Source organism: Drosophila subpulchrella, chromosome 3L, assembly GCF_014743375.2.
Source record: "Drosophila subpulchrella strain 33 F10 #4 breed RU33 chromosome 3L, RU_Dsub_v1.1 Primary Assembly, whole genome shotgun sequence".
Classification (NCBI taxonomy): domain Eukaryota; kingdom Metazoa; phylum Arthropoda; class Insecta; order Diptera; family Drosophilidae; genus Drosophila; species Drosophila subpulchrella.
This window is the reverse complement of record NC_050612.1, coordinates 21,065,913-21,079,726: the sequence shown is the minus strand read 5'-3', so window position 1 is coordinate 21,079,726 and position 13,814 is coordinate 21,065,913. Positions and strand designations below refer to the sequence as shown.

The 13,814-nt window shown below is 39.4% G+C and overlaps 3 protein-coding genes across 4 annotated transcripts; all 3 read left to right on the top strand.

Annotated features, from left to right (window-relative positions):
• The first annotated feature begins 4,087 nt into the window (after positions 1 to 4,087).
• LOC119554168 (glycerol-3-phosphate phosphatase) lies at positions 4,088 to 5,234 on the top strand. The gene is made up of 2 exons (XM_037864957.1): positions 4,088 to 4,908; positions 5,000 to 5,234. The coding sequence occupies exons 1-2, from the start codon at positions 4,139 to 4,141 to the stop codon at positions 5,190 to 5,192; spliced, it is 963 nt and encodes a 320-aa protein (XP_037720885.1). The 5' UTR covers positions 4,088 to 4,138; the 3' UTR covers positions 5,193 to 5,234.
• Positions 5,235 to 5,395: 161 nt separating this feature from the next.
• Positions 5,396 to 6,897, top strand: LOC119554085 (glycerol-3-phosphate phosphatase). The gene is made up of 2 exons (XM_037864828.1): positions 5,396 to 6,191; positions 6,379 to 6,897. Exons 1-2 carry the CDS (start codon positions 5,449 to 5,451, stop codon positions 6,557 to 6,559), a joined length of 924 nt encoding a protein of 307 aa, XP_037720756.1. The 5' UTR covers positions 5,396 to 5,448; the 3' UTR covers positions 6,560 to 6,897.
• An 872-nt stretch (positions 6,898 to 7,769) lies between these two features.
• LOC119554537 (prominin-like protein) lies at positions 7,770 to 12,014 on the top strand. 2 transcript variants are annotated; one of them, XM_037865492.1, is made up of 12 exons: positions 7,770 to 7,896; positions 7,945 to 8,348; positions 8,435 to 8,582; positions 8,646 to 8,774; positions 8,835 to 9,022; positions 9,168 to 9,332; positions 9,391 to 9,521; positions 9,587 to 9,922; positions 9,975 to 10,084; positions 10,269 to 11,202; positions 11,539 to 11,678; positions 11,754 to 12,014. In XM_037865492.1, exons 2-12 carry the CDS (start codon positions 8,072 to 8,074, stop codon positions 11,965 to 11,967), a joined length of 2,772 nt encoding a protein of 923 aa, XP_037721420.1. In that variant the 5' UTR covers positions 7,770 to 7,896; positions 7,945 to 8,071; the 3' UTR covers positions 11,968 to 12,014. The 2 variants fall into 2 exon arrangements, with proteins under 2 accessions (XP_037721420.1, XP_037721421.1); XM_037865493.1 differs by having other exon boundaries at positions 7,775 to 7,896; positions 7,951 to 8,348.
• Positions 12,015 to 13,814: the final 1,800 nt, after the last annotated feature.

Below are 13,814 nucleotides of genomic sequence, written 5' to 3'. Positions count from 1 at the left end.
GATCGGGCGGAATCATCTAAGCCGATTTACTTCAAGTTGAGTGGAGAGCACTGGGAGTTGCCTACAGAAGGCAGTAACTGAAATAGAAAAGTTAAAAGTTTTCTGTTTTTCCAGTTGCTGTCGTAAGCTATTGAGGCGCCCCAAATCCTCGGCAGATTGTTGTTACTGCCTTTGCTGCGGTGTTGGCTAATTGCGATTTAATGACGATGACAATTTGATAAGAGGGATTGCTGCATTGTCCATCCGCCCCGTTGTCTACGTGGAATCGGCCAAATAGATCTACCAATTGAATCAGCCATTTCGATGGTACACCGTTATAAAATCGCAAAATATCTACAAAGTCGTAAATGCTTGATAAAAATGTATTTTAATTAAGAGTTTAAAACGAAGTTATGATTGAAACTTGTTATATTGTCTATACTTACATATATTTGTTATTAAATAAAATCTATTTAAATATAAATTTCTAGCAAAATCCTACTATTTGGCTTAGAGGAAAAGCATATTATATTCAAAGTTTTTGTATATACATTTTATTACAGTGCTTAAAACAAACATTGAATACTGTGATAAAAAGTCTTGTCTATATTTACATATATTTGTTGTTAAATAAAACCTACTCTATCTAATTAAGCTACTTGAGAACGTATCTAAGTTCTGTTGAAGCCCATTAATTCAAAATGAGTATCTAGCCAACTCCCAAAATTGGTTACAGAAGAAATATGATAGATTGTTTTCTGTGTACGATGGAGACAATGCAATCACATAAATGCTCATGTGACGGGCCGGCGATCCGAAGGAAAACTGCGATAAAAGCCAATGTCAGCAGCAGGAGCTGGAGGACGAGTCCAAGTCAAAGGCGACTTGCCGCAGACAATGGCTGTAAAGTAACTGGAAAAATTGAACATGAATTGAAATAAAAGCGATAGTAATTGAAATCTAAAACCCGAGAAAATTCGCAGCACGGAATCATTGTCATTTTTGGGGCAGAAGCGAACGAGATTTCTGCTTCAAGATCAAGCTTCAAGTTAAATTTGAGGATTTTTGTAAGGAAAGGGGAACATCTAAATTTTAAATTGTGGAACTCGTTGGCAGGCAATTCGAATTTCCAGAAAACCGAAACTCGACTTTTGCATATATAAATTTTCTGTTTCAACGATCGAATTGCGAAACCACAAAGGTGATAATTTACACGTCAATGGTATTCATTATACCCTTGCAACTATATCAACTATATCTTATAGCTCCCTGTTCGTGAACGGTTGCAGTCTCAAGTCTCATATTTAGGCGCATCTATATATATATATACCTTTTTTCGTTTCTGGCAACGCTGCTACGACGGCGTCTTTTTGTGAAATTCATCTCAGTATCAAATAGGCTTCGCAACTGGCAAGAATAAAATTACATACAGTCCACACAACACAATCGCTTATATTTCTAACCACTCCCATAGGAATATTCGGAAAAAAAATTGAAAAAAAAATTTTATCTTTGGTGTTTTTTAACATATAACCTTCTACGCTTGGAAAGAACATTTTTTAATTAGTTCTGAATTTCGAGTTTAATTTTATAAAAATCGGAAGACTATATCATATAGCTGCCATGGAACGATCGAAAAATTGGTGGGAAAATAATATGAAACAAATTATAGCTTCGGTGTTTTTTGACATATTATCTTATATTATTGAGAATATAATTTTTTGTATTTATAAGAATTTCGAATTCATTTTAATAATTATAACTGCAAGGGTATACAAACGTCTGCTTGCCGAAGTTAACTTCCTTTCTTGTTTTTAAATGTGTTGTAACTTAAAATACATTTTTAAAAATGTTAAAAAATAGTTTGTAAAGGGTTACGGCTCACTTTAAAAAAGGAGAGAATATTAGGTTCAGTAACTACATGTGTGTATGTAGCTTTTTTAAGTGAGGGCGTCTTTCTCGAATGCTGAAAATTATACGGTTACTTGAATGTCTGCTTTAATCACATAGAGCTTACCTTTCCATGAGCAGTTTTATGGTGCTTTGCTTACAAACAAGCAGAATAAAGGAGAAAATACCAAAAAAGTAATGAACATTAATGATCAGATTAAACAACGGATAAACGTCTTTAAAAAATGTTACAATCAAAATAATTGTACAAATTAGCCAAGAGACATCCACCATGACAGACATTCGCAGAAATATTGCAAACCTTTATTTGGAAAGCAAATCAAGGATAATACTTGGATATCGATGTAGAAAAATTGGTCTCACGTTTGGTTGTCGAAATTAAGGCAGGTTGTAGTGGTCTCGTCCTGTATTGTACGCCTCTTAAGTTCTCTCTTTACTTTCCAAATGTGTATGGCAGTCAGGATAAACATGACCAAATTGAAGATACTCAGCAGCAGCCACCCTAGAATACGGAACAGATCTTACATAACGTCAGTTTCAAAATACAGTCGAAGCTCGAACTTAAAAGGATTTGATTTTACAAAAGGTTGATTCCCCAAGTCGAACTTTTAAAACTTTAAGTAGTCGATTTTTTGTTAAGAAATATTCGTTCAAGTTTTAAAAGTTGAACTGTAGCTCTTTCTGAATATTATTTTAAATTACCGAACTCGTTTTCCAACTCAAATTTATTCATTAAATAACGAAATCCTATAGTGAGAGCCGCCATGATCCAGACAAAAACACTGTAACACAGAAATTGAAAGGGATTTTCTTCGCTCTTGAGCGATTTGAAGCTTTTCCACAAGTGAAAACTTATGACAGAAAGCCAGATAACGTAGGCGATCACGAAGAATACAAACTCTGCAAATAATAAAATTGTTAGAAAATGTTGGCAATCCGAACAGAAGTTTATCAACAAACCGTGTGAGGTTACGCCTTCCACCAAAATATCCAGTTTATGTAGTATTAAAATAAAGTGCGCCATGACCATGCTAAGAAGGCAGCTAATAATGCACTTGCCGAGTGTGTTTCGGAGTTTCTTTATGTAAAGATAAACGGCGATGGTAAGGATAGAACAGATCATTGATGTCAACATGGCTGAAATAACAGATGCAGTGATTTGGATAAAGGTTAATTTTATTTCCCCTGCGGATATTCAGTTTTAATCTTAATAAGAAATTTCGTATTGATCACAATAATTGGAATAATTTTAACAATAATTATACAGAAAAATTCGAATTGCAACTGCATTTTGAATATATCCCTTCCTAACAGAGAAGCAAACACGACTGACCGTGGTTGATTAAAAGACTTTCCCTCGAGGTCCAATGTTTTAAAATCGTATCAGTGCTTGGATTGGACTAAAAATAAACTTAAGATAACATTTAAAATGTTACGAGAGCGAATGCTAACACAACTGCCTCGATATCATGTACCCGATAGTCTGTCAACCAATTTAAAAATAACAAGGCAGAACGCTGTAGTCGAGTACCTCGACTATCAGATACCCGTTTCTCAGCTAAAGGGACCAAAGGGAAATGGAGATATGCAAGCAGCAAAGCGAGATTGAAATGCGCCACCTACCGGCGGTAGACAGATTTAGGCGTTATGGGCGTTAGAGTGGGCGTGGCATATTCGCATAACAAACTTGCGCTGCGTACATGGCTACGGAATCTCAATCTAAATTCCAAATTTTCTGTTTTTGATGGTTTCCAAGATATCTACGTTCATATTTACGATTTTTTGAATTTTGTGGGCGGCTTGTGGGCGTTAAGAAGGGCGTGGTAAACTTTTTTTTGGGTCAATCGATAGGTATTGACGAGAGCAATACATTTCAGTTAAAATTTTTATTCTAGCATCAAAACTGTAGGAGCCACAGTTTTGGGCGGCTTGTGGGCGTTAGAGTGGGCGTGGCACGCTGCTGAAACAAACTTGCGCTCGTAAGAAGCTCAGGAATCTGCACGCCAAATCTCAATAGCCTAGCTCGTTGCACGTTATCGTTGTTTTATTTCGGAGAATGTGACTCATTCGAAATTGTTTTCATTTAAATTCTTGTTTAACAAGTTCCAAAATAATTCCAAAATTACTACTCACACATGCATTTTTCTGAAAATATTTAAATATGTTTATTATTAGAATGCCTTGACTAAGCTATCAATTTTATTCAATAGTATCTTACACAAATAGGTAATTCCCTTCAGAACTTATAATGAATTTGGCCTTGAATAAGTGTGTTCAGAAGGGCGGTTGTCAAATTCTGGGCCTCAACAAGTACAGTATTCAACAGTGGTTAAAGACCATCGACACGATCATATACGATGGAGAAGGAGTTCTTTGGAACCACGATAAGGTGATTGATAAAGCACCAGAAACTTTTAACGCTCTTCGCGCCATGGGAAAAGAAGCCTATATTTGCACCAATAACTCGGTGACTTCGGTGGCGGGAATCTGCAGGAGGGCCCAGGAAATGGGTTTCTTGGTGGCCCAAAATGAGATCCTATCCTCGGGCCAGACTTTAGCCAAATTCATGAAGGAGAAGAAATTCGAAAAGAAAGCGTATGTGATAGGGGGCCAGGGAATCGTCGAAGAACTGAGGTTGGTGGGGATCGAATCCCTGCCCTTGGATCAAGCTTCGCTGGAGGGTTTCTCAATGCCAGAAGACATCCACAGTTTCGTTTTGGATTCCGATGTGGGTGCAGTTGTGGTGGGAAATGATAAGGAATTCGATGCAATCAAATTGACAAGGGCCAGCTGCTATCTTAAGGATCCCGAGATCATGTTTGTGGCCACAAGTCGCGATATGGCCTTTCCCGCAGCTCCTGGACGAATGGTTCCCCGCGAAGGGGTTATGGTGGCCGCCATCCAGGCTGCCAGTCAACGGATGCCCTTCATCTGCGGAAAACCCAATCCCTATATGTGCATCGACCTGATGCGTCAGGGAGTAATCCAACCGGAGAGAACTTTAATCATAGGAGATACGTAAGTTTAATTAAATATCATGATTAGTGAGATCTAAGCATAATAACCTTCCTTATTTATTAAAATATTGTTTCCAACCTGTTTCTGACAGCATGAATACGGATATTCAATTTGGCTATAATTGCGGCTTTCAAACTTTGTTGGTGGGCACTGGGGTCAATAGCTATCAGGACGCGATTGAGGCTCAGGCATCCAAGGTTCCCTCTCTATATCAGCAGGCTCCGGATCTATATGTGCCCAAACTATCCAACCTTTTGCCTTTCCTCTCGTCTCGAAATAGATAATATGTAACTAGCAAAGCCTTTGATAATTAAATGATGAATAAACTGTGAAGTTAACGTATCACCTGCAAACGGATTAATAATCCTCTGATTTTATGTTATTCTGCATCAAAACTTACTAATATTTAATTTTTTGAACATGATTTGGGAGGTTCTATTGCTGTTAAATTTTTCTTAGAAAATATTTTCAGTGATCAAAGCTTCGCATAGTTTTTAGTCAACATTCAGACTTAGGAACACAAGATCCGATCGGTGAGCTATGTTTAAACAAACCTGCTCCGACCTGACCAAGTTGCCGAAGCAACGGGTTCGCCAGTGGCTGTCCTCCATCGAATCGGTGATCTGCGATGCGGACGGAGTCCTTTGGCACTTTTCGAAGGCCCTCGATGGGGCAGTGGATACCTTTAACCAGCTGAATACCTCCGGCCGAAAGACCTTCATTGTGTCGAACAACTCGGAGATTTCCAGAATAGATATGGCCAAAAAAGCAAAGGATCTGGGCTTTACGATCGAGGCAGAAAGTGTCCTGACCTCGTCCTATTCGTGTGCTAATTTTCTGCTCATGAAGAAGTTCCAGAAGAAGGCGTTTGTCATGGGTGAGAGGGGAATTCACCAAGAGCTGGAGGCACTTGGCGTTTGCACTATGAAAGTGTCCGAAACGCTAGAGAAGCCCATTCACGAGTTCGTCGCGGACTTAAAACTAGACCCCGATGTGGGGGCCGTGGTGGTGGGTCGGGATGAGGGCTTCAACATGGCCAAGTTGGTGCGTGCCGGCACCTATTTGCTGAATCCTGGGATAATATTCCTGGGCACTTGTTTGGATGCCGCCTATCCCATCGGCAATAATCGGGTGATGGTGGGCGCCGCTGCCACCTTGGCGGCCATGAAAGCCCTTACTGGAAGAAAACCTCTGATCTTGGGAAAACCCAATCCCTGGATCGCGGCTCCCCTCCTGCAAGCCGGCCTTATAAAGGCCGAGACCACCCTAATGGTGGGCGATACGTAAGTTTTTCTTAGAAAGTTTTCATAAACAGGCTTGGTTTTAGGAAAGGAAGCATTCTTAGGAGCATCAGTAACCTTAACATTATGTTATTTTTATGTTTTATAATTTGTAATTCTTTTCCAACAAGGTCTGCTCTCTAAAGTTATAATGTTTTACAATCTTGCTAACATAATTCCTCCTGATTAGACTCGAAACGGATATCCACTTCTCAGCGAACTGCGGCTTCCAGTCCTTGATGGTTGGCACTGGCGTCAATAGCCTGAAGGAGGTTCACAAGATCATCGAGGAAGGCGACCCAAAGAAGAAAGTCTTGGTACCGGATACCTACCTTCCCAGTTTTGGCCACTTGCTGGAGTTCCTCTGCTAGACCGCATACAAATTGTAAATTATCATTGCCAACCATTTCTGCATAAAATCAATACCCCAAAAGGGCGGCCTGCCTTCAATGTCACCCAAAAATGTGGGACCATTCCTTTGTCGGGTTGCCGGTCCCTTGTCAAAAGTCGAACACTTGCAGACCCAACAACAGCAACAATAGAAATACGGAAAAATATCCACGGTGTGTTCGTCACTTCATCGCCATCTTCGTCGAGCGTGTCCGACAGATGCCGTCTGGGATGCTGCTCCTCATCACGCGGGATATCCTCTTTTCAGTATATGCACAAAAAAATAAAATACATCAAAATAAAAAAAATTAAAATATTTCCCAAGTAAGCACCCAAAATGATTTTCAATTATATTAATAATTCAATATATCAAATTTTAAAATTTTCCAACTTTTTAGGGAAAGCCTCAACACAAATTCACTCATAAATGTAATTTTGGTGTCTAAAAGTATGCAACAATATATTTCACACTCAAAAGTACAATGAACTCATCCAGAAAGACGACTATACTTTATTTACTGCATACTTTTAGGTACCTAAAATTACATTCAAAAGATATATGAAAGCCCTACTGATTTGTGATGCATCCTACAATAAATGTAGTTCTAGCTGTACCAACATTATTTCTAGGCATACATTTCTAGTTCATTAAACAAAATAAATAATCTTGATCTTTGTTTAATATTACTTTTTGAGTGTACCTCCTGTCAACTGGCAGTCGAAATGGCTGCCATGGACACGCCTCTGGTGTGTTTAAAGCGCTTTTCGTCGCCAGACATTTTCTGTAGCCGCATATAAAATATATGGCCCACAAAACGTGTGGCATACTTAGCGGCGTCGCCAAGTGTGTTTTTGCAATCTGTTGTCCTTTTTTTTCCTTGGTCCTTTCTGCGGGGTCGCGATAGGTGTCAGTTCAGCATGTTTCCAAGTTATTGAATGTCACAATTTGTAAATATTGTCTATTTATACTCGCCTATTTGTGTGTTTTCTGTTTTTTGTGAGTCAATGGGAAAATAATGTGCGAGTCATTTCGAGTGGGCATTGTATTTTCAATGGTATTTTTTTTTTGGATTTTTTAGAATTATAAACCGATACTTGATTGCATTATAAAGTACATTTTTATAGACGGTACAAAAAATGTTATACAAAAATGTAACTTTAGAACATTTTCTCGACACAATAGTTCTTGACTTATCTGTTAGTTTAGATTAGTTTTACTTTAATTTTACCTACTTGAACAAACAAAAAAAAAGAATATTTTTGGCGTCTGCAAATTTTAAGTGCATATTAAATTAATTTAAAGTTTTTTTAAAACAAGGTGATTGAAATAAATATGTAAAAACCTTATGGTTTAACTGTGCATTAGCCTCAGGTTTGCTGGATCGTGAAATGGCAAGGTTCTTCAAGGCTCTGCTTTGAATGAACTGATAAGAGAAAATAGAAGGCCCGCTGGAAGACAATCCATCGAAACTAAAGTGAAGTTGTGCTCTAAAATGGGAGTCCTTAGGATGTTGATTCCTATTGCGGTTCTGGGTATTACTTTCCCATGTATATCCTCCCAGGTTTGGCGTACTGGCTACAAGGGACATGGCACCACCCACGAACAAATGGGCGTGGTGCATTGGCCCCTGGCGGAGTTTACCCAGTATTTGTCGGTGGTTAACTACTCGACCACACCGGAAGTCCGAACCGGTGGCATGGAACCCGCTTATAGAATCGGGGAGAACATCCTAAATGGCATTTTTACCGATGATCCTCCAATTCCACCGGGTAAGTTATACTCATTTTTCATGGAAACAGAATTTTGTTAAATATGTGAATTCAAAAATGATTTTTTTATAATTGATCCTTTTTAGGTTACGTAAAGTTGAGGAACGATGACACCTATGTTTTGGGACCAAAAGTGGAACAGGAAGAGTGGGACGACTTGTTGAGGAGCTACATGTTGTTCATTTTTTTGGTGATCTGTATAATGATCATCATTATCATTATACCGTGTTTGGGGTAAGTTCTCCTCGTCTAAAATCCTTTTAACACCAATGATACTTATGGTATTCTTTGGTTTAGTATCTGTTATTGCTGTTTCTGTTGTTGTCGGCGCTGTAAACAAGGATGTCCACCCTGCGAACAAGATCGAGATGCGAGACGACGTCTGATTTGCGGAGCCTGCCTGTTCCTACTCATCCTGCCCATCATGTACGAATATAAATATGAGCTTAAGTTCTTGAGAAACTATGTTTTATTTTCATTTCCCAGCCTGGGCCTCATCATTGCCTTCTTATCGAATCGAACACTGGATCTGGGATTGGAGGACACCTCGAAGACCATGAGGATGGGCAGCGAGGACACCTGTACTTTTCTGAGGGACGTATCAGACAATATCCATCATTTGTTTGTATACAATTTCGAGGAAATGGAAAAACACCTCACAGATCTTCTAGGAAGTAAGTTACAAGTATTTCAATTTAAATATTATTATACTTCATTTAAAGACTTTATATGGATACCTAACAAGAATCGTCTTACAGTCACCTTGTGAACTTGCCACTATTAATTTGGTTTTTTTTGTATCTCTTAAATCGTAATTAGAGGCTCATCTACACGTTTTCATGGACTTGAGCGACACATCTGAGGCGAATTCTATGGAGGAACTGGCACGAGTTCTAGCTAATACACCAAAGGCTTTAAATCTAATGAAGCAGGTTAACTTTCTGGAGAAAGAGATCCGTTTCTTTACCGCCCAATTAAGAGATGGTATTACACTAAATTGAAATGGGTTTGTTTCCTAAATAATTGCGTATATTTTGACCAGGTTTGCGAGGTGTGAAGCGTGAGACAAACTTTGCGGTGTCGGTTCTTTGTCGAGTGGACGAATGCAGACGTTTCTTGACCCGAAACGATATCCAGTTTTTAGACACGTCCACCTGTCTGAATATGGAGGAGGCAAGTCTGGCCAAAAAAGTGTTCCCATGAAATCCTTAAACTTGGAATATCTTTCACCCTTTCAGTTGCCAGACTCCAAAGTTTATGTGGACGCCTTGGACAAGATCGTTTCGACCGGGTTAGCAGATCTTCCTCAGAGGGGTTTGGCTCGACTGAGGGAAGTTCAGGAGAAGATCAAGGCGGAGTTGGATCGCGTTTCGCCGCCCATCTACAGGGATCTTTCCCTCGCCAAGGAAGTATTTAGGTCGCACGCGAAGTTCGTAACCAATGCAATTGATGCCGTCATCAGCCAAGTTCACTTGGCCACCCTGAATTCCTCCAAGTCCTTTGACGATGTCTACGAGAGGTTCAACGAAAGCCGTTCCACACTCAACTTGGTCGTCTGCATACTGATTATCATTGTAAGTATATTATTTAAGTATAAGTACATTATTTTATTTAAATTACCCGCAGGTACTGGTTCTTTTGTTATTTGCTCTGCTTTTCGGGTGCCTGGGCAGTACCTCTACAGGTCCTGGCAATGGTGTTTGCAGCAAAGTAACTGGTTCTTGGTTCCTTCTAATGTAAGTACTAAATAGAAATAAATAAGAGTTTTGACACTGGATAGATTTTAAAACTATCTTAATAAAGTCGGTTTTTTTAATTGAACAGAATTTCATAGCGTTATATTTTCTAAGCAATATTAATATCTCCTGTTTAATTAAAGGAAGAGATTTAAAACTTTATAATGCCTTTTCCTATTCCCAGTGCTATTATCCTGTTGTTCTTCATCCTGTCCTTCATCTTCCTGGTGGGACTGTTCTACTTTGTTCTCGGGGTGGTGATCTACGAGGGAGCCTGTGCTCCCCTAAGAGATATGTCGAACAACACGCTATTCCGAACCCTGGAACCCTCCGTAAATCTCATGCAGGCAATGCCCCGTGAGGATGGAACGACAGTGGTTCCCCTGAAAGTATCCTCTGCCATAGCAGCCTGTCGCGAGGACGAGGCCATATTTAGCTATTTACGGGTAAATGGAATCTACGATGTGGACGATCTAATGCGGATTCAGGTAATCAGCAACGAAATGCCAATGCAAAAACACGTTTTTCGGGGGGATCTGTCCTCGGTGGTATTGCTGGATACGGAGGAGAAGGGCAAACTTAATGATATGCGGAACGATAAACTGGCAGACTATCACAGCACCCTCTACACAAAGATCCTGTGCACCCAGTTTGCTCCAATCAGTCTGGACACGTTGGCGGATAGGTATTACGATCTGTCCGAAACCATATCCCGCAGGAGCTTCAAGGAGGCGGTCATCAACTTTAAGAACCAGAACCTCCACCTCAAGGCCTACGTCGAACACTTCGAGAACAAACTTCAGTCGCACATAAAGAGGATAACTCGCCTGCTGGAAACCATCGACAAGCTGATCCTGTACGAGAACTACAACTTCGCCACCAGCATCCACATACTGCTCCAGGCAGTGGCCAGGTCGGAGGATTTCATCCAGCACCGTGGTGTGCAGTTCATCAACACTTTGGGCAAGAATCTCAGCATGGTGGTGGACGAGCAGGCGGAGGAGTACATCGGCTACGTCAGTGCCCAGTGCAGCCAGAACGTGGGCCACTGCCGACCCCTCAGCTACATTTACGATCGCAGCGTCCAACTGGTCTGCCGACGACTGGTCGATCCGATAGTGAGTTCTTATTGGTTTTTGTAAACTTAGGTTCAGATATTTAAAGAACACCAAGCTTCCACGGAATCCAAGTAATATGCCTAACAGAACTAAAATTCCTTTGTTATAATTTATATTATTTATTTATTATTTTAGCATTTGTCTTGAAGATTTCACTTAAAATTGATTAACTATTAAATTTAATACGAATTTTGAAGTATGTTTAAGAAAAACTTAACTATTTTTTAGATTTTATTTTAATACCCTATATAATCTTATAATTTGGGGAAAAAAATTTTACAAATCTTATACTTTAACTAAAATAAATGTAACCAATGCAATCATATATCCTTGCAGAACGGCTACTGGGTGGGAATCCTACTGTGCGCCCTTTTCCTAATACCCGTGCTGATCCTGGCCCACTTTCTCATGTGCCTGTACACAAAAATCATGATAGTTCCAATTGTGGCAATCGGTGGATTTGCAGCTGTGGCTGGGTAAGTTGTTCTTAAAGTTGTATTTAAAACAGGGAGAGTAACATCTGATACCATCTTTTATATCACATCGTTTAGAGCCCGTAATTGTCCCATTTGTACTGGGGAGCCATATGTACCTCCGCCGATCATATCCTGCGGTGGTGGTCAGCAGGCATATTGTGGGTGCAGGATGTCGGGTGCCGGAACCAAGGTCTTCGAGATGGATTTCCAAGAGACGGGCACCGACATGTCCTCGGACAGCTTACTGATAATAACTTCCGACGACGAAATGAAAAAGAAAGACGACTAGCAAATCTGAAAGCATTTTTACAATTTTTATCGTGTTTTTACAAAATTCTTGGTACACTAGTTTTACTACATTTTACATGTGAGAGTAGAACATAATTTATTTTTATTTAAGTGGAGTGTTAAATAAAACCACTTATTAATGTATTAACTAATTTTTATTTTCTTTATCTATAGTAAAAGTAGTTAGGGCATTGAATAGTCCACAATATACGCTTTTACTGAGCTAGCAATTTATATTCGATTGTTTTCTTTGGTTCTCGTTGCTTTTATTGTCAATTCAAAATGCTGGGCCTTGTTTACAGGGCCCTGTTTGTTTTCTGCTTGTGGCATCTGCCCATCCAATTGTCAACTACCCCTGTGGAGGGATGAGATTGCGTTGCCCTGTAATTGAAGGCCGTTCAAAGCTAATTATGCGAGTGTTTCGGGCTACAAAGGCAAACAGAATCACTGCGAGAAAAAACAGAATAGAGAATAAATATTAATAAATGTTTAAGGCATATTTTAAATTTAAGTGTGTAACATATCATATATCAATTGTAGATTTAAATCCCTGTAACGCAGTATTAAACCATATTATTATATTTTTTTCAGTGTGCAAAGAGTGCGTGGGCTGCGAAAAAAATCGAAATGAAGCGAAATTTCCGTGGTTGGGTTCACTTGGCACTAACGTTCAGATCCCAAGTGCGGATAGCTGTCAGGACGCCTCCGGCTCCCCACGTCAGTGTCATTCCGCCGGATAAAGTGGGGCCTGGGGAATTTAGTTGTGTATTAAATGGAGAACAAGTGCTCCTTGTTTCGCGGCATCTCAATGCCCGATGTTTGGCATTGTTTGCCATTGTTTTCGCCTCTCGTTTCGTCCTGATGCGAAAGTTAAGTGCGAAGTTTGAAGACTTGGAATTCCGGCGATTCACATGGCCAACATTAATTAAATTTTTGACACTACACAGCTTCGATGCTTCGGACAAAAGGCTTCTAATTAATTAGCAAACAGCTCGACAGGGTCAACACTTTGTCATCGACGCTCGCCTCGCAAAAAGCCAAAAACTGTTTGTCGTTTGTCAAAGACTCAATCCAAGGCCCCAGCAGCAGCACCATCACCATTCGCCACTTGAAGCCAGAATAATGATAATCCTTGTAGCATCAAAAACGCATCAAACTGTTAGGGCGACACCACCGACAAAGTCATCAGCAGAAATATGTACTCGGGGTCGGCGGGGCCTTGGTGTTGACATTATCCGGGCCTGATTTATTATCGCCCAGCGTGGTGACACTTCAGTGTTGGCAGGAACAATAGAGTTCCCTGGCCGCTTTTGTTTTTGGCAGCGACAAAAAGATTCAAATCGCTAAGCCCGAGGCATTAAAGTATTTCATGAGGTTTGCCAGGTTCTCAGATATGCACACCTTTAATTATGTGCTTATTGTTGCCTATACGGAGCAGGAAGATAAATATGGTTTGAAAAATTAACCAAGGCTTGGTATAATCTGTATTGTACATTAAATAACTCTGTCAGCATGTTGAACAAGAAGTCAAATTTATTAAGTCAATTTAAAAATAAAATTATATAGGCTATCAAAATTGTTAGTAAATACTTTGTAATTAAATATTTTACATGTTTGATAAATAAATTAAGTGAATTAATTATAATGTTATATTCCAAAATTATTAATGTCATTTTTGCTGTCCCATTAACAGTTGTTTTTTAAATATTAAATATAAAATAGTGAGGTTTTAAAAAAAGAATTTCATGTTTTAAGTCACAAAAATATTTTTAAATGTATCTGTGAATTCGAGATATCTAAAATTCCTATGCCTGAAGAATATTAATTTGGTTGCAAAATCGTTCTTGT